Source organism: Canis lupus, chromosome 16, assembly GCF_048164855.1.
Source record: "Canis lupus baileyi chromosome 16, mCanLup2.hap1, whole genome shotgun sequence".
NCBI classification, from domain to species: domain Eukaryota; kingdom Metazoa; phylum Chordata; class Mammalia; order Carnivora; family Canidae; genus Canis; species Canis lupus.
In genome coordinates, this window is record NC_132853.1 from 54,112,505 (window position 1) to 54,132,839 (window position 20,335).

Here is a 20,335-nt window from a genome sequence, read left to right on the forward strand (position 1 = left end):
TCAGACAACAGAACGGCCAGTGCAAGGCAGGCAGCGCAGCCCATGGAGAAAACTGTTGTCGTGTTTGCTGTCTCCCTTCCCTACCTGCTAAAACTGGCCGCGGGACGGTGAGTGCCTGTCTGTACCTGGAGGAGGACGAGGAAGGAGAGGCTGCAGGACTATGACTTATTAATCTATTGGAACAGAGGCTGAATCATCGCAGTCAGAAACGAAATCGCTTCAACTGGGGCGATTCAGCTCCCACTTCCTACGTGTCCCCCTCGGCTGGCACACAGCGGGAACATGTTAGGTGGCCGGGGAGCGAGCTGAGTCGCACCAGCAGGTGCCCACAAGCCCAGCGACCGGCCGCATGGCCTGTACCTCTGGGCGTGCACAGCTGGGAGGGGGCAGGAGTGCTGCTCTGCTGAGCCCTGGCGCTCCCAGAACCGAATTCTGGAACCCCTGTGCCGGCTGGATGGCCGGGAAGGGAGGGGAGCCGGGCCCGCACGAGGTGCTCTCCCGCCAGCCCTGCGCCCTGGGATGACCCACGGCAGGCACGGCTTTGCCAACCTGTCCGACCCAGGTGATGGCACAGGGTCCCAGGCGAGTCTGGGTCACCTGGGCCGCCACCCCAGCAGCCGTACGCTGGGTGAGACACACCCGATTCTGTGAGCGCGGTACGAGGGACTGCAGCGCGTGAGCCTGCCACGAGTGGGAGCGTCCGGGGGCGCGGGATCGCCGACCCCCGACGCCCCCCCGCCCGCGAGCTCCACCCGCAGCCCCCGGCGGATTCTCCGCGCGGCTCAGCCCGGTCCTCCTACGGACCAGCGGGCGGAGCGAAGCTGCTGTGACGTAACCCGGGGGAGGGGGGGCGCGGGGAAATGTGCAGAGGGGCCCGGGCTCCGCGGGGCCAGTCCCGGCGACGCAGCCACCCGGGCGCGCACGCGCTCGCCCCGCCACGCGCGCCCCGAGCCCCAGTGCGCGCTCGGCGCCGGGGGTCCGGGGGTCCGGGGGGTCCGGGGGGTCCGCGGGGCCCTGGCTCTGGGCGGCGCGAGGGGCTGGAGCAGCCGGCAGCGCAGGACGCCGAGCGCCAGGCGCCAGGTGCCGGCCGAGCTGCTGCGCGCCTGGGCGCCCGGCTGGGTTGGGGACAGTCGCTGGGTGCCGGCGAGCCGAGCTAGCGGATTGCAGCGGAAAAGCAAAGGTGAGGCGTGTGTGTGTGAGACACAGATCGAGAGAGAGAGAGAGAGCGAGAGAGAGAGAGAGAGAGACGCACTTGGGCACCTGGGTGCATCTGCGCTGCGTGGTGGTGCGCACCTCCGTGTGCTGGAGAGTAGGTCCCGGTGCGCGGTTCTCCCTTCTGCGGGGGGTGATTCTGGTGGCAATGAACGACAGCAGGTGTCCAGGCGTGAGTGGGGGCTGCGGGTCGTGTGTGCGGGAACAGATGCGGCGCCACCGCATGCCGGTGTGCGTGGCATGCGCCCTCGTCCAGTCCTCGTCCCCCAGCCCACTCGTCTAGGTGGTGGCTGCGACGGGGACAACTTCTCTCCCAGCCACCTGCAGAAGAGCCGCCACGCGAGGAGAGCCAGGCCGCTGGGGTGGGAGGGGGCGTCCAGCGAGCCCTGCTGGGGGCCCCTGCAGGCGTCCATCCCCAGATCCGAGCTGGCAGCGGCTGGCGGCGGCGGGGCAAAGGGAGCGCTTCTCCATTCTTCCTTTCCCCGCCTGGGGGACAGAACCCGAAGGGTCTAGGGTCCGCTCCGCCGGAGCCCAGAAGCAGAGGGCAGTTTGCCTATGTTTGGAAAGACCGAATCGCTCAGTGGCCTGCGCCCGCGGGGCGCTGGCCAAGTCCCCAAGCAGCTGTGGCCGGCTCCCAGTCGTCCCTGGTGCCTCACCACCCCCCACTCTGCATTTAGAAACTGAGGTGCTGGCACAGCAGTCTTTAATCTCCCCCTCATCATCACCTGGAAAGAGCAGGGAATTCTTTAGGAAACCCTTGGATCTGCGAGCCTTGGAGTTGGGTGGTGAGGATTATCTGTGCCAGCGCCGGGGAAGCGGATGGACTGTCCTGAGCCTTCACCTCTCCCCCGGCCCTTCGGCCAGCACCGCCTCGGCTTCTCTTAGGCGCTCTAGCGCCGCGGTGGCCCGCACCTGGCTATTGTCTCTCCCTCCCCTACTGGGGCTCAGCTCTGGCTCCCCGGAAACCTTCCCTGTCAAGCAGGTCACTGGAGAAGTGGCTGTGGGGAATGAATGGGGGGGGGAGCGCGGGGGCGGACTGCAGGTGAGAAAGGAAAGGCTGGAGGCCAACAAGATTTAGCACCACTCCTGATGCTCAGACCTCATCCCCACGCTTAATTCTTAGGCTCTGGGAAGAGGAAGGGATGCGCCAGACCACTCTCCCCCTCCTCTCCAACACAGCCCAGACTCAGACTCAGAGGAAACCGAAAACCAGCCATTTCCAGTGTCTGGAAGTCTTAGGCTGGAAAAATAAAGCAAGCAGAAAACCAAACTTCCTTGTGCGTGTAATCGAACTGCAATCCAACAAGTATTGATTGCCTGGCATTGGGCTCCACTTTCCCCGGGACCCAAATGAAGCAGAAGTCCCTCGGAGACCTGGGGCAGCAGACTTCATTGTTAATGCAATCAGAGTCACTGTGATTTAAACTCATTTCTTCCTTGGAGGAGCCTCCCCACTCTGGACTGGCTGCCCAGCTTACCCCCTCTGGCCCTTTCACAAAGCTGTGCACGCTATTACTGCTTCTTAGCCTATTTAGAAAAACAGTGACCCCAGGTGCAAGTCCATCCCACTGAGTGAGACTCTAGCCAAAAAGGCAGAGTTAGGGCTGGAGGTCAGCGTTTGACCTTCCCTCACTCACCTGCACCATCATCATCCCTATCCCCAAAGCTCGAGGCAGAGCTTTTGCCCCTCACCGGTCTTCAGACTCACCCAGACATTGAAGTGTGACCTTGCCTAGTACACAGATGGGCCCCTGAAAATGCTAGTGATTAATGTATGCTCTAGTGCAGGCGGCTTCAATAGGATTCTGGGTCTGTAGAATTAAAGTACCGATAAGACAGAAAAATAGTGGAAACAACCCAAATTAACCCAGGGATACCCAAAATGGTTTCTTTATAACTTTTCAAAAAATACTTTATTTATTTACTCATGAGAGACACAGAGAGAGAGGCAGAGGCACAGGCAAAGGGAGAAGTAGGCGCCCCACAGGGAGCCTGACTTGATGCTTGACTCGATCCCAGGACCCCGGGATCATGACCTGAGCCAAAGGCAGACGCTCAGCCGCTGAGCCACCCTGGTGCCCTAACTTTTGTTTTTAATGGCTGCCAGCTTATGCTTTTCAACCAATGCAGACATTAAACCAGGGTCCCCAACGTACTTAGCAGAAAGGTCAGCCACAAAGCCCAGACCAGTCTGGTAAGGAAATTAGTATGGAGAGGATAAACAAGGCGCCTGGCAGTGCAGAATGAATCAGAGGCAAAGGTGGCCAAGGATCGTGGAGTACTTGTTGCTGGTGAAGTCCCCCCTAGCTCATTAGCAATCTCTCCAAGTATAAAGGAGCAATCTCCAATCTTCACTCAGGCACCAGGGAAAGTGCCCTGCTCCGGAGAAATGTGTCTGCCAAGTGAATTATTCCCACTGTATGCTGGGCACACTATGCCTTTACCATCCTCTCTCTTCCCAGAATGACCTCCTTCCTGCCCTTCCTGCTTCACTCTTCATATATTCAAGACTCAGCCCAAATATTACTGTTATGAAGCCTCCTCTGAATCCTCCAGAAGAGGAAGCATTCTTTTTTATTTATTTATTTGAGAGAGATAGAGAACATGAGTGTGGGAGAGGCAGAGGGAGAGGGAGAAGCAGATTCCCCACTGAACAAGGAACCCGTAGAGGGGGGGCTCGATCCCAGGACTCCAGAATCATGACCTGTGCCCAAGGCAGACGCTTAACGACTGAGCCACCAAGGAGCCCCAAGGAAGGCATTCTTAAACCCTGCGTTCACTTCTCCACACAATTCACACCCTAGATGAGCTGGCTTCCTTGCCGGTCTCCCCTCCTAAATTGTCACCTCTTGGAGAGCACCAGCCCTGTCCTGTTCATTCCTGTATCCCTGGAGTGCAGAAAAAGAAGCCCCCCACCTCCCCGCCCCACCGGTGCTGATTTTTGCATGACAGTAGATATTCATTTACTTATGTGATGAGCTATTGTTTTAGATCTTAGGCCAAGCCGGTAGTGTTACAGTTACTTTCCCAGCATGATGGTCAAACAGGAGTCAGCTGTTTTAAACTGTTTAAAGTCTAATTATCTGCCACTCGTTTTCCAGCCCACTGAGCAGCAGATAGGATGCTGTGAAAAGTGCAGCAGGGTCGGGTGTCCCGTGTTTAAATCTCAGTTCCACCAGTTATATATAGGGACTGGGAGCAAATTGCTTCAATTCCCTAAGCCTTGGTTTCTCATCTGTAAAATGGGGATGGTTACTTCATAGGACGGGTGGGAAGATCAAAGGGCTAATGAGTGTAAATGAGCAACGGTCCTGTTTGGAATTCACTTCTGTGAATGAGCCTGCTTCCTTCAGGCCTGGCTCCTATTTTCCTCCTTAATTGGTGGGATCCCAGGCAAATACGCCTGAGTGTTAGAAGATGAGCATTCTGGAGCAGTATCCCCCTGAGGGACTCTCTGAAGCATGTGGAGGTCAAGCACTGGGTATTGGAGAAACGAAAACAGAAGAAACAAAATAAACTAAATCATGCGTTTGAAATATAAAAGCCAGCCAGATTTTTATTTTTAATATTTAAGACCATAAACTTGTTCATTATGTGGGCAGCTTTTGGTAAATTACAGATAAATGAGACGGTAGAGGACAAAAGGGGGAAAGACGAGGTTTTTTGAGTCCTATGAGCCTAGCACAATGCTAGGCATTTCCACACACATTTCATCCCTTAACCTTCCTGACGTGCGCATTAACCAACGAGAGTCAGAGTGGTTAAGCGCCCGACACGAGGTCACATAGGCTTCGTGGTGGAACCCTGGTTTGTTTTACCTCTAAAGTCCAGGATTTTTCCATTCTGGGGCTTTCAGAATGGAAAGACTCCAAAGCAGTCAGCAAGTCAGCGGAGATGTCCTCACCGAGAGCAGGCCAAGAATGCCGGTGTCAGATCCCTCTGAGTCAGGGGCTGGACTTCACACTCTGCCTTTTTACCGTCTGGACCAGTCAACTTCTTAGGAATCAAAGTACGGGTTGTTGTTTTGTTTGTTTGTTTTTGTTTTGTTTTTTTTTTGTGTGTGTATGTGTGTGTTTTGCAGCCACAGCCATCTCCCACATGTGCGTCACCAGAGATGACAAGATAAACTATGATGACTTAACCCAAACCCTTCCCCCTCCCCCCATTGGAAAAACAACTCAAAAAGTCAGCATCCTGAGTAGAATGGGCTGGTCCCTCTAATGTTGAGGTAGACAGATAACACACTTCTCAACTGAAGAGTCTGAGAGAGTAAATCAGAAACATGGAAGGCTGGTGAAAGCCTAAGTAGCCTCTGACTGATGGGCCCATCTTCCTGTTTTCCTTGCAGATGTCATACCGGATCCTTTGCCTTCAGGACACATTAAGGTGAGAATACGATCTCTGGCTGGCTGGAACTAGCCTAAGAGTGTAAGGCAGCCATGGATATGGAGTATGAGCTACTCAATGAGAGCCACACTTGGGTTTCCCCTCCTTTTGACCTCGATGGCTCTGTGGTAGCGGCCAACAGCTCAAACCAGACAGAGCCATACTATGACCTGACCAGCAATGCAGTCCTCACATTCATATATTTTGTGGTCTGCATCATTGGATTGTGTGGCAACACACTTGTCATTTATGTCATCCTCCGCTATGCCAAGATGAAGACCATCACCAACATTTATATCCTCAACCTGGCCATCGCAGATGAGCTCTTCATGCTGGGTCTGCCCTTCCTGGCCATGCAGGTGGCTCTGGTCCACTGGCCCTTTGGCAAGGCCATTTGCCGGGTGGTCATGACTGTGGATGGCATCAATCAGTTCACCAGCATTTTCTGCTTGACGGTCATGAGCATCGATCGATACCTGGCTGTGGTCCACCCCATCAAGTCGGCCAAGTGGAGGAGACCCCGAACGGCCAAGATGGTCAATGTGGCCGTGTGGGGAGTCTCCCTGCTGGTCATCTTGCCTATCATGATATATGCTGGGCTTCGGAGCAACCAATGGGGGAGAAGCAGCTGTACCATCAACTGGCCAGGTGAATCTGGGGCGTGGTACACAGGGTTCATCATCTACACCTTCATCTTGGGGTTCCTGGTGCCCCTCACCATCATTTGTCTTTGCTACCTGTTCATTATCATCAAGGTGAAGTCCTCTGGGATCCGCGTGGGTTCCTCCAAGAGGAAAAAGTCTGAGAAGAAGGTCACCCGGATGGTGTCCATAGTGGTGGCTGTGTTCATTTTCTGCTGGCTTCCCTTCTATATATTCAATGTCTCCTCTGTCTCTGTGGCCATCAGTCCCACACCAGCCCTTAAAGGCATGTTCGACTTTGTGGTGGTCCTCACCTATGCCAACAGCTGTGCCAACCCTATCCTGTATGCCTTCTTGTCTGACAACTTCAAGAAGAGCTTCCAGAATGTCCTCTGCTTGGTCAAGGTGAGCGGCCCAGATGACGGGGAACGGAGTGACAGTAAGCAGGACAAATCCCGGCTGAATGAGACCACGGAGACCCAGAGGACCCTCCTCAATGGAGACCTCCAGACCAGTATCTGAACTGCCTGAAAAATAAATAAATAAAATGCCAAGCTCTGCCAAGTGGCAAGTGCTCCCTCCCCTCTGCCCCCTTTCCTTCCTCCCACCCATCACACCTGGCTTCTAGAATAGGAAATTGCTCAGCATGAGTCCAATCAGAGAACAGTGTCTGAGTGAATGATAATGTATTAAATTGATGACACCCCTCCCCCCACTTAAAGTGAACATTTAAATGCAGGCAGACAATTCCAAGTCAGGAGAAGAAGAGATCACGCTTGGGTCTGATCTGTAGAAATGGTGAAGCTCAACAAAAATAGAAAAGTCTATCTGCGTGTTTAAAACCTAATATGTAATCTTGTGGTCTTATATTTATACTTATCTATTCTACTCTTCTCTAGTCCCTGTGTAGTCATTACCTATGTTTCCTGTGTTCAAAAGTACACGAGTAGCAGATTGAAGTGTGCCTAGTATAGGTGGACGTTTATTACAATATGGTACCCGCAGAAATGGACTTGCCATGAAGCCAATAAAGTTTAAGCTTCAGGGATCTCTCATGCTTGGCCAGTATTTTCACATGATCACGTGTTTTTGTAAAAAATCGTAAAAGTAAGATACTTTTGTATTTTTTTTCTTAAGGAAGTCTCCTTAAAGCTCCCAGTATCTCAAACCCCTCTCTGCTCCCCCACCCCGACCCCACCCTGGGTATTAGCCTTACTAATATCAGGTGAGTTAGATCAAGAAGATATTTGAGGACCCAGAACATAAATTCATGTGTTTTCTCTTCTTAAGATATAATCAAAGAATTATACATTTATCCAAAAGGACTTAAATGGTTGGGGTCATCCATTATTGTATTTACCAAGACAAAGCCTGCTTTGTAATAAGATTGCATTTTTTTCTTAATTTGCTTTAGTCTTTCTTAGGGAGCCATGGAAGGGGAGAGTGGAGGAAATCACCAATACGAAAGGCAAAAAATGGACCACGATTCTCGATTCTCGAGGGGAAAGCATTTTATTTTCCCCACCATGAAAATAAATGAGTAAGAATAAAGCAAAATTACACCTTTACGAGAAACCATGAAATTCTTTTTAAAAAAAAAATGCCAGACATGGCTTCCTAATGAAAGAAGATGGAACTACGTACAGTTCAATGACTCCTCTATGTTTTTTTTTTCTTTTTTAAGGAGTTGAAACAAAGCTAGGCACTAAAAAAAAAAAAAAAAAAAATCAGTGCCCTAAAGACCGGAGGACCCAGTCCCTAAAACATGAACATGTCCGCCAGCCCCACAATATGTAGCCCAGAGCAGGTGCACAGGTAGGAGTGTCGGAGGGAGTCCCGTGCCTCTCAGGTACACCTGTGCCACCTTCCTCGCCCAGGGTAGACACATTAGACATCCACCTTTAATGCTACAGATGCTCTGAGCTATTCCTCAAGCACGGTCATCACAGACAGGCACTTCACACCATCAGTGACATTTTTCTGTCCCCGAAATGGTAGATGGGCTCACGTACAAACGCTAAGAAAAGAGATGGTGCCCCTTTCACTGATCACCATTTCCAGGGTAGGAAGAAATACACACTCAGGTGTTTGCACCGATGCCATCATCTCTGGGTTTCTATGAAAGCTTCGCTCTTAGTGTCTCACATATAGATTTTATCGTAAAAATGAGCTTTCCTCTCCTGGCTCCCTGAGCAAGGGCTGTTTGACAGGATGAGTAAGAACTCTCTACCTGTGGCTCTCGCTGGTAATGTGCTGCCTTCATTCTGTCTATATTATTCATGCCACCTCATTCCCTGGAGCACTTCTGCAGCCTAGATAAGCGTGTTCAGTAATATTTACGATAGATAAGTAAATCCGTGCAAAAGTTAAAAGAGGTACAATTATAAGATGAAACCCTAAGGAAAGCTGTGACCCAGAAGTGCACGCAGTAAAATCTCTGGCCATCACCGAGGGAAAGGTTGGCTACAAGTTCCGCTCAGGACTTCCTAGCAGCCACAACTGATAGAAGGTGACTCCTCCTCCTCCCCCTCCTCTGCCATAAAAACAAGCAGAGATTTGGAAGGAAATGCTTTAAACCCAACTTTACCATTACTAATAATATGAGATGTCCCAGGGCCTTTGAATAAATGCTGATTTTTGTTTGTTTGTTTGTTTTTACTTAGGGAAGTGATTCCAAGGGACCAAGAACTGGTGGAAATAATTTCAGGGAAGACAGACTCACTCTGTAGCATTCAGGCCCCTGCAATCAGACACTGCCTCCAAGGAGGCCACGGCCCACAGCAGCCATCTAAAGTCTTCAAACAAAATGCATATCCAGGTATACAGTCGGTGCTCATCAGCACGATGGTCATTCTAATGGGCCTTTAAGGCTGAAGCTATAATTCTGTCCAAATCAGCAGGCAGGTTGCTTCTCTATGAAAAGGAATCCTCTACTTCTTGAAATACCTCTTTCAAGGATAACTTGCTTTCTGGTGGTTTTCTTTCTTCCGAAAGAGGGAATAAGCGTTTCAATTTAAATGTTAATACGATTTTAATTCTAATATGTAAGCTTAGCCTCAACTCAACATTTAATTATGAACATAAATCTGCTGGATGCTGGGAGAGAACAAAAAGTAATGCCACTCCATTGATGTGAGGGCAGCTGATCATTTGGATCATGCGAGCTACTATTTAACCTACCCATGAACGTGGGTAATTAAGAGCTGGTTAAACCTCAGTGGATCTGGTGAGAGAGCTATCAGGAAAGAGAATGTGACACTGTGGCCTGTGTTGAATGATGCTGGTTTGTGTTTCGGTAACACAGAGGGTTGAGGACTATCGAACGTGGAGTTCGTGCCATAGCTTGGGACAGTCTGGGTGGACAAGGAGAAGGCCACTGGGGGATAGAGGACACTGCATTTCCTTCCTTTGTTTTTGGAAGAAGAAAGAGGAGGAGGCAGGAGGCAGCAGGGGAAGAGGAAGAAGAGGAATCCTTACTCTCGATTAGCTGAGGCTGCTAGCAAGTGCTGAGCAGAACCTGTAGCTGACCTCTCCTTAAGTTATATGGTGGGATTTGACTGCATGCACTGCGGGTAGCAGCTTTTCCCGCAGTCTCATTTTTAAACTATACCTCTTTTTTTTTTTTTTTTCATGGATTTACTTATCTATCACAAATGCTATGCAGAGAAGAAAATGTGGGCTGGTGAGTGAGACTTCCAAAGCTGGCAGTGAACTGGAGTCTATTTGCTTACACAGATTTAACCTCCTCCCCACGGCAGCATGCAAGCGTTGATTGCTAGATAGGAGCACCGTGCCGGGCAAGTGTACAGTCTGGTCATTGAGAGAGGTAGGAAGGAACGTCTGTGGGGATGCATGTTCCTCTTCAGCTCCAAGTGTGACTGTTCAATCAAGACAGCTAAGTGAGGAGGGAAGGCAGAAATGAACTCCTGCCTAGTTGAAGGAAGGTGGCAAGAGAATCATCGAAAGGCTCCATATATGGTTGGGAAGGTCCCATTAGTGTTTCTGGACCATGTGGCATCGTAAAAATCACCACAGGTGGCAAGCCAAGCATTTGAGCTTTGTAAGTAATAATTTATATTTGGTCACTTGTCTGATCCCCATTTCTACCAGGTTCAAAAACATCAAGTTCTCTATCAAATATCCTATCGGAGCAAATCTTCACCTCACTGGTTATTCTCCTTCTAATATGTGGATTTCTTGGAACATTCCCACAGGCCGAGTCTCATTTTTTTTTTTTTCCTAGCAGCTCATCTGGAAAGCAGGCACCGGGGATTATATTCTACTTCACAGCCGAAAAGCTTTCGTGGGTCTATTACCTGAGTCAGCAGACCGGTTAGGGTTGGGAATAGCAACTGCGGGACAAGTGTTCATGTCCCCCACCCCTACCGGCCACTGTGCCTCTGTTAACTCCTCAGCAACCGGGCACAGGCTGATCAGCTAGTTTTCTCCCTTGGATGTGTCAGGTTGCATGTATCTGGGCTGTTGCTTCAAAACAGAGTTAAACATTAGCCAGGACTTGAGCAAGCTGAATATAAAACTATTGATTCCCCTGGGATTAAAAGTGAGTATGGTAAGTGAAACGCTGTGGCTTGCTCCCTGGGTTCGGTGGGCGTCTGCCTCCTGTCGGACAGAGATTTTCAGCAGGAGATGGATCACACAGACCCAACTTCAGGTGTTTGGAGAGGAAGGGAGAGATGCTTTAGCTTTTCATCCCTCCTCTTCCCTGGTATTACTGAGAGGACGGAAGAGGGAAAGAAGACCCCTTTGCCAGGATACTGGTGTCTGGTGAGGAGAGGTGGCTCACGTCTGCCCCTGGGCCTACCAGCACTGGTCAGACAAAATGGCCCTGTCCTTGCTAGGAAAGCCTGTTGAGGAGCCTAACGCAAGATCTACTCCAAGAGAAATCTGAAATGGCGTGTCACAGCCTTGCCCTCTCCCATTATTCGGTGACTGGGGCCTCCAATTGCTTAAGCAACAGAGCAGGTCCCTTGCAGGGCAGTCATGGAAGGAAAAAAGGCAGCTGAGCTGTGGTTTACCAAATCAGACAGTCATAACCCTAAACACAGGAGACACAGTTGTCCCAGGACCTTACAAAGATCAGATTGCAAAGTGACCAGAACAGGGTCCCTGAGGGAAATTGCTAGTCTCAAAAGAGGAGGACCCACGGTTAGCTCTACTGGACGACCTGCAAGCTCACCACGTCTGCTCTCCAGGGCTCCCTGTCCATGCACCAGGCACCTCGAAGGAGCAGCAATGCCACTCCTGGGGTGCTCCCCCTTCCTCGCTGATGGTTGGGGTACCAGTTCCCATGGAGGTTCCTGTCCCCAAGCGAGGGATTGTGGCCATCACTGAGAGGGCAGATATTTTTCCCCATGGGTATTATTTTCAACAAGAAACCCAAGTGGCTCTCTGACAACATAACCAAGGCCTGGTTGTTTACTCAACATTCACCGGCATCCTATTTCTCGGGACAAAGGGACAGTCTCCTAAGGCTCACCACACTTTGTGCTCTCAGGCACAGGTACCCCGGTGATGCAGTGCACACAGGTGATGCAGTGGAGCCCACGTGTGGCACACACACGTGATGCACACGTACTCACACACAATCCGCCTTCTACATCTTGTAGGCAAGACTTCCAATGCAGGGATTCTCCAAGGCTTTCAATGGAGGAACAGAACTATAATTTGACTAACTCATTTAAAGTCTAGGGATATACACTCTTTCCTTTTTTTTTTTTAATGGGAGGGGATGTCGTGTATAAGCCAATTTTTCACGCAAAGACTCCGTGCCAGGTCATCGACTGCATTCCTGCCCCACCCTGCTGTCCCTGCAAATAGCAGGCCACTTCAATTAAAAAAAATAAATAAAAGTAAAGTTGGCAAAATTACAAATCATCCCCACTAGTCAACCAACTGGAAGCACATATTCTGCTAACGGCAATAGTTCTGCACAAGAAAAACACACAATTTCTTTACAGAAAAATCACTCAATTTTCAAATGGATACCCACAGAAGACAGATCCTAACAGACATTTCTTCCCCACTGTGTTGCTTTTTTTTTTCCATTGAGGTATAATTGACAGACATTATATTTGTTTCAGGTATACTATACAACATAACGACTTGATATTTGCACACAAATGCAAATGAGCACCACAGCAAGTCCAAGTGGTATGGCCATCCATCACCATACCTAGTTCCAGAATTCTTTGTTTCTTGTGATGAGAACTTTTAAGATTTACTGTCAGGAACTTCCAAATAGGCAATACAGTATTATTAACTATAGCGGCCATGCTGTACCTTATATCCCCTTGACTTACATATTTTATAGCTGGAAATCTATTTTTTTGAGCGTCTTCATCCATTTCGCCCCCACCCCATTTCCTGCCTCTGGAAGCCACCAGTCTGTCACCTGGATCTATGAGCTTGGTTTGGTGGGTTCTTTTGTTTTAGATTCCACACATAAGTGAAATCATATCATATTTATCTTTCTCTGACTTATTTCACTTAGCATAATGCCCTCAAGATCTATTCATGTTGTCGCAAATGGCAAGATTTCATTCTTTTTTTATATCTGAATATTCTAGCGTGTGTGTCTATATATTACATATATATCACATTTTATATATATATCACATATATATTATATATGAGATATACGTGAGATATATATGTATATCTCATTTTCTTTATCCGTTCGTCCATTGTTTCTAGGTCTTGGCTATCATAAATAATGCTGCAATGAATATGGGGGTGCAGATACCTCTTTGAGAGCCTGTTTTCATTTCCTTTGGATGGATAAATACCCAGAAGTGAGACGGTTAGACCATAGGGTAGTTCTATTTTTAATTTTTTGAGGAACCTCCATAATGTTTTTCAAGGGACTGCACCAAATGACATTCCTACCAACAGTGCAGAAGGGTTCTCTCTTCACATCCTCGCCAATATCTCTTTCTTGTCTTCTGGATAATTGCTATTCTGACAAATGTGAGATAGTATCTCATTGTGGCTCTGATTTGCATTTCCCTAATGATGAGTGATGCTGAGCATCTTTTCATGTACCTGATAGCTATCTGTATGTCTTCTTTGGAAAAATATCTACTCAGATCCTCTGCCCACTTGTTAATCAAATTTTTGTTGTTATTAAGTTTTATGAGTTCATTATATATTTTGGATGCTAACCCCTTATCAAAGATATGATTTGCAAATGTTTTCTCCCAGTCAGTGGGCTGCTGTTTCATTCTGTTCTTTGCCTTGTAGCAGCTTTTTAACTTCACGTAGTCCTACTCATTTATTTTTGCTTTTGTTGCCTTTGCTTTGGGTATCAAATACAAAAAAATCATTGCCAAGGGGCACTTGGGGGCTCAGTCAGTTAAGTGTCTGCCTTTGGCTCAGGTCATGATCCCAGAGTCCCTGGATCGAGCCCTGCACTGGGCTCCTTGCTCAGTGGGGAGCCTGCTTCTCCCCCCCCCACCCTTGTATTCACTCTCTCTCTTTCTCCCTCTCCAAATAAATAAATAAAAATCTTTTTTAAAAAAATCATTGCCAAGACCAATGTCAAGGAGCTTACTATGTTTTCTTCTAGGAGTTTTATGGTTTCTGGTCTTACTTTTAGGTCTCTAATCCATTTTGAGTTGATTTTTGTCTGTGGTGTAAGAGGTCCAATTTTTTTTGCATGTGGCTGTCCAGTTTTCTCAACACCGTGTATTGAAGAGACTGTCCTTTCCCCATTGTCTGTTCTCGGCTCTTTTGTCATAGCTGACCATGTATATGTGGGTTTATCTGTGGGTGCTCTATGCTGCTCCACTGATCTATTGGTCTGTTTTTATGCCAATACCATATTATTTTGATTAGTATAGCTTTGTGCCTCCATGATTCTTAATAGAAATCTGAGGTTGAACACTTTGGGGGAAGTGGAGATGCTTGGCCACCAAGAAAATGAACTGCAGTTCTCTTCCTCAGGCATGAGCACACCTCCACAAAGAGGCTCTCCACCATAAAAGAAGTCTTCCCCTTGTCCATCATCCCGCTACAATGCATTTCCATGGTTCAGGATATCTACATCAACTCCTTTTGTGTGCTTTTTAAGTACCTGCCAGTATGCGATGGGGAAGAGAGCTGTGCTGCCCATCTGCAATCCAGATACTTCTGGAGCAAAGACTCAGATTGGATAAAGACTCACTTTGTTTGGCTTCAGCTGAAATGCTTTTTAGCAGCTTAAAATAGTCTCCTGAATCTTCCAAACTCCCAGGTGGCTAGGCACTATAGTATTTACCACAGGCTTGCTCTGGGAGGCAACTAACCACAGACGGTTCATTTTTCCTTTCCTCTGCACCTTCACATGACCTTCTTTTGCATTCTCCTCACTCTAAAGGGCCTGTGGGCTGAGAGGTGACAACATCCTCAACCATGCTGCATGTGGCTGCTGCTGGGGGCGGTCTTTGCAGCCGGGGAAACCCATCCCTCCTCAACCTCAAACAGAGTATTTCTGGTCCAATGGAGCAGATACAAAATCTGGTTTGCCATCAGCAACATGGTTCTGGGCTGTTGGGTCAACGTGGAAATGGGTTTCCAGAGGATTTGGGATTTCAAGGGCCTCCTTAACTGCCTCCAGGATCAATGAAGTCAACCCTCATTGCTGGAGAAGCGCCAAAGCAAGGCATTGAAGTGACAGACTGTGTCAGCGGCGAAGCCTAATGTCAGAGGCGGCCTTCAGGAATGCCAAGTCCACTGAGCTCCAGAGGTCCTCGGGTAACGTCAAGATAGGAGACAGGGCACCTGTGAGCAGGAAGTCTCACATTCTAAAAATCTAGCTCATCAGAGTTCATGTCCTTTAGCCATCTCGTTCACCCGTCTTTCAAAACAGTGTTCTCTAAGGTTTATGGAAACATATACCTACGTTGAAATTTTTTAAATGGCTTCTCTTGAGAAGTCCGCAATGCCCACCTTTAAACAATAGAAAGGCACACCTTAGTTTTCACAAAATGAGAAAGTGGGAACCAATTCTGAAGGAAATAGTCAGCAGAGGCATCCATCCCCCCGGTGGATGATGCAGAGCCAGGCCTCATTCCTGCCCCCTTCCACCCCCCAGCTTCTGCTAGTGGTGTGGCCTCAGACAGGAGCGGGCCACGGCACAGCTGAATGGAAGAAAACGGTTCCTAATAAGAGCAACCAGCTAATGGAGGCTGCTTTCCCATCGGTTTGGAGGAGGAGAGAATCCACCAGCCCGGCCAACACAACCAAATGCTGTGAGCGGCCTCCATACTCACCCTATCCCATGGCAAGCCCAAAGCAGACAATCCGACTCTCCAGAATGATTTGGAAGCCATTTCTCCAGGAATAAAAAAATAAATAAATATCTCCATTCCACCTTCCAACAGCCTGAGAATCATGTCAGCAAGAAAGAACAGAGTACGGGCTTGACTCTGACAACATGTTCGGTGATAGTTTAACGCGTGTGGCGTCTTTCCTAGTATACTTACTCCGTAATCTGTCCATCACTCCCTGGCTGTCACTCACCAGGGAACAACAGTGGGTTTCTACAAATAGTACATCAATCACTATCGTGGGAGATTGAAAGCCCGTCCTACACGGGCACTCACACCACCCGTCACCCCTCTCTGTTCTTCTGAGCAGCACTGACATGGTTTGCATCCTCCTCCTGGACGGTGGGGGGTGGGGGGTCAGGAAATCCGAACCTTTGGGCCCCCTCCTACCTTCCCAGGAAGGCTTTACTGAGTTTTCTTTCTCCTTCCATGCTCCTGACAAGGAAACTGGGGACATCCAGAAAAGCCTTCAGCAGCCCCGACTGCAAAAACACTGTCAGTGACGTGATGTGATTGATGTTTTTAATATGTCAGGAATAGGTATGCACGCAAGCTATTTTTATTATTCCTGTGGTATTTTGAATGTGGTTATTCTTCTTAACGTGTAATTCCTGCATGTCCAGTATTGAGATGAAATTGCTAAAACTGCCTTTGCCTTCAAATAAGCTCTGTCTTTGTGAATGTGTACGTTCCTCTGTATGTCAGATAAATTGGCCTCTATCTTTGCTGCTGTAATTGCCTGTCTATACCAGAAAGCAAGAAGCAAACACTGCTTTTTAGTGACTTTATTTCTTTTTTATTTGCAAGTGTACCGTACTATAAACTACCTTCACATGAAATCATACTATCCATCGAAGGGACCTAGACTGAAGTTTGTTCACTAGGCCACCTATGTGAGCTCCCTTCTGCTCCCACCTACCCCTGAAAGAGACTCTACACATTCAGGACGATGGGCGATGGTCCTAGGTCACGAGATAACCCATACTTTCCAGATTTCCTGACACTCTGAACTAGAAGCTTTAGAATTGTTTTTTAACGCTAAGCCCAAAGAAAAGCCGACAAAAATGTTTTCTAGATATCTTAGCAATCATTTGGTAGCAAGAGAAAAACAACATTTTAAAATAGATAACCACTGCTGAGTGCCATTTGGTCCATAGACTGATCCTTAATGACCCAATATGATGGCCTCCAGATTCTGGGGCCGAGTTTAAAGAGCACGGCTGAGTCACGGCAAAGCACACGGTGAAGGGGGTGCTCCCAGAGTGCCATACGGATGTGCCAGGTCCCGCTGATGGCAGAAGTGATTACAGGGAAATATCAAGTGCTTTAGAATTAGGTCAAAAAAAAAAAAAAGAACTTTTTTTTATCACCCTCTCATCTTCGTTCCAGTCATTCAAAATCAAAACCTAATGAAAAAGTCTAGCTGCTTAAAACAGGGTCTTAGTTACAAATCAGACCGCTGAAACCAGAAAAGAAAAGTGAGCTAATATTTGGAGTGCTCAAAATGGACCAATCTCTGTGCTGGGCACTTTACAGGCGTCATCTCATTCAGTTCCCACAGGTGCTAACACCCACTCCACAGGCGAGGAAACCGAGGTGTGGCAAACTTGCACCACTCGACCAGAACCTGCACTCTGAACCACTCTGCCACAGTACACTTCCACGTGACCGTCCCGAGCCCACGCTTCCTCGTCTGCAAACCAGGGATAGCAGTACGAACCTCACAGGGTTGCGTAAGAGTCTGGATCAAAGGAAATATCTTAAATAATTTATCATGTTATCAGGCACACAGAAGTAACCCAGTAAATAGCAGGTTTCCCTCACCTTCAATCACAGCAAAAAAAAAAAAAAAGAAAGAAAAAGAAAAAAGACCAGAAACTTCTTGGTTGTTAAACAACTGACCATTTTCTAATTGGCTAATATTAAACTGTAGCTTCTAATCCTGCCATTAGTAGAGAGCTTAGCTGGCACTAACACCACCAGCCACGTGATGCAAGATGAAAGCCGGTCCAGAGCAGAAAAGTAAATGCATTATGTGTGTCTGCCGATAAGGTGTACACGCCTTCTGTCTACACGGAGTGTTCCTTTATGGAGAAGGGGCTTTCCTTCCCTGCCAAGCCTAACTAAACTTTGGTCTCCTCCAGAACGGACCTGGGATACCACTTCCCGCCTTCCTAAACAGAGCCTCATACTGCCGAAACATTCTAGAAGCTTAGCAGTTCGTGACATGTTAGAAATTGCTGAGTTAGTCCTTTATTTTGCCCCCAGTGTGAGACCATGGGTGGCCAGGGGCCTGGTGCTAACCAGAAGGAGGGGATCGTGCCACTAATCCTCGGTGTGTAACCATCTGTATCGCTCTTGGTCCAGCCAGAAACAGATGGCACACTCAAAGGGGTTTAACTGAAATGAATGTAATGAAGGAACTATGCACAGAGGTGTGGGTGGGCGTAAGGGCATCAGCCAGAGATGGATGAGGCGCCCGGACGCTCCATGCAGGTGCAAGCCTTTACCAGCCCTGGAGCTCAAGGGCCGAGGGAGAAGATGATGTTCTAGAGCTCAGCAAGAGCCACAGCCATGGGGAAGGTGGGACTCCATGGGAGCTATAGCTGTAAGGTAACTCGGCCAGGGCCAGAGGGGCAGAGAGCCCAGTGAGGCAGCCCACAGAGGTCCACCTTAAGGCACAGAATGTGGACAGGGTGGCAGGGAGGGGGCACGTGGAAAATTACCAGCACGTCAATGCACAGACCAGCCCCATGTCAGGACCCCAGCACCCTCAAAGCTGCCTACAGTCTGCTGGCACAGCTGGAGGGAATTTCCACATTAGGTATGGCGGGGGGGGGGGGGGGGGGGGGGCGGAGCTGAAGGGCCCTGGGGGGTTGCCCTTCACTCTCTAATTCCTAAGAGGATAAACTGGATTTTCAGAAACCTCCATTTTCAGTGGAGGTTTCAGTATCTGAAAATGATACTTAGAATTTCAGGTTGTGTGCATCGGATGGCTTAGGTAGTACAAAAGTGGTCCAGGGTTCAAGTTCCAACCACATAGTACTCTGGGTGGTTAACTCCCAAAGATTTAACTGCCTGGGGCACTCACACTTCAGAATATAATTTTATGGTCTCCCTTTGGAAGATATTGATTTGGGGCACCTGGGTGGCTCAGTCGGTTAAGCGTCTGCCTTCAGCTCAGGTTGTGATTCCGAGGTCCTGGGATCAAGCCCCGCGTCAGGCTCCCTGCTCAGGCTCAGCAGGGAGCCTGGTTCTGCTTCTCCCTCTGCCTCTCCCCCTGCTTGTCCTCTCTCTCTTTCTCTCGAATAAATAAACAAATACAATCTTTAAAAAAATATATATGTATATACATACACCAATTCTTGTGCACGACTTCTCAAATGTAAAGGTCACGTAGGCCACTCTTTTACTACCTCTACCTACACCAAAAGCATATAAAAAACCAGCCATTCAATACATTTTAACCCAGCAATGTGCTCCCAAATTATCTTTGCAACTACCCAACTTCACATTGTCTTGTGTCTAAAGACCCAGAGTCTTCTCTCATCCAGTCTTGAGCCGACAGTCTCGGTCTGTCTCTTTACCTGGTAGAACTTAAACAAGACACCACACGAGCAAACAAGCATCCCAACCCAGGAGAGCCAGAGCCTAGCACAGCTTCCTGCAAGCACAGCTCCTTCTACGGCTCTGCAGCTTCCCCAGAGGTCGGGCCCAAGTCCCTGAAATTGCAATGTCCTAAAGCTGACGTCCACTGATACTTAGAATTTCAGGTTGTGTGAATCCCAAGACAGGGCACGATGATCCTGGCAGACTTGGAAATGCTTCCTCCCAATATTCCTCCAGTTGTGTCGTATCCCAGAGGGAAACGTCCCACCAAACTATATCAGGGCAGCAGAATCGTCTCAGGTGGCAGCTGTGCGTGCCCGGGGGCTACTGATCTTTGAATACTTACTGGTTTGTCAGCATACCAGTAAATTAACCTATTACGAAGTTAAACTGTCATCCGTGCACTAAAAACACAGTGAGCATCTATCGTGTTACCAGATGCTTGTTCTGGAAGCTGGGAATTCAGTGAGTTTAAAGACAGACCAAGTCTCCCCCTCCTTGCTGTAGGGCAGACACTCTACAAACAAGTACAACAAATAAAAGAACACCAAGTCTCAATATGGTGACAGATGCTCTGATGAAAATACATGGACAGTAAGGACAGGTGGTTCAGCACACAGGCCCCAGAGCCAGACAGTCTGATTTACATCTCAGCTCTGCTACTTCCTGGGTGACTTGGGGCAAATTATATAATCTCCCTCGGCCCCCAATTCCCTCTTCGATAAAAGTAAAAATAGGAACAGGATCTATTTTGGAGGGATTTGTGAATTTGTCAAACTGTGAGCATGAAATAAGGTAGGTAGTTCATATTCAGAGTCTGTATCAGTGGCTGACATTCACTGAGCCCCTGAAAAATATTAGCTCTTCCTACTTTAGATGGGGTGGTCCAGGTGGGCTTCTCAGAGGGGGTGACCCCCATGTGAAGATCTGGTAAAAGGAAGAGCCAGAGGAGGTGCCTGGGCAGCTCAGTGGGTTGAATGTCCAACTCTTGATTTCGGCTCAGGTCATGATCTCAGGGTAGTGAGATGGAGCTCCAAGTGGATCCTCCTTGAGACTCTCTCTCTCACTCTCCCTCTGCCCCTCCCCCTTTCCCATGCTCTCTCTTTCTCTAATAATAATAATAATAATGAGAAGAAGAAGAAGAGGAAGAAGAAGAAGAAG

General features: G+C 48.5%; 1 protein-coding gene across 5 annotated transcripts; it reads left to right on the forward strand.

Annotated features, from left to right (window-relative positions):
• The first annotated feature begins 1,013 nt into the window (after positions 1 to 1,013).
• On the forward strand, positions 1,014 to 16,348 carry SSTR2 (somatostatin receptor 2). 5 transcript variants are annotated; one of them, XR_012009257.1, is made up of 5 exons: positions 1,014 to 1,180; positions 5,561 to 6,644; positions 8,903 to 9,057; positions 9,904 to 10,299; positions 14,202 to 16,348. XR_012009257.1 is itself a non-coding variant. In XM_072781421.1 (3 exons), exons 2-3 carry the CDS (start codon positions 5,652 to 5,654, stop codon positions 14,205 to 14,207), a joined length of 999 nt encoding a protein of 332 aa, XP_072637522.1. In that variant the 5' UTR covers positions 1,014 to 1,180; positions 5,561 to 5,651; the 3' UTR covers positions 14,208 to 16,348. The 5 variants fall into 5 exon arrangements, 3 of the variants coding, with proteins under 3 accessions (XP_072637522.1, XP_072637521.1, XP_072637520.1); XR_012009256.1 differs by lacking the exon at positions 9,904 to 10,299; XM_072781421.1 differs by lacking the exons at positions 8,903 to 9,057; positions 9,904 to 10,299.
• The last annotated feature ends 3,987 nt before the right edge of the window (positions 16,349 to 20,335 follow it).

Excerpts from the sequence above, each read along its gene's own strand:
- SSTR2 (XM_072781420.1), top strand. The coding sequence starts at position 5,652 with ATGGATATGGAGTATGAGCTACTCAATGAGAGCCACACTTGGGTTTCC.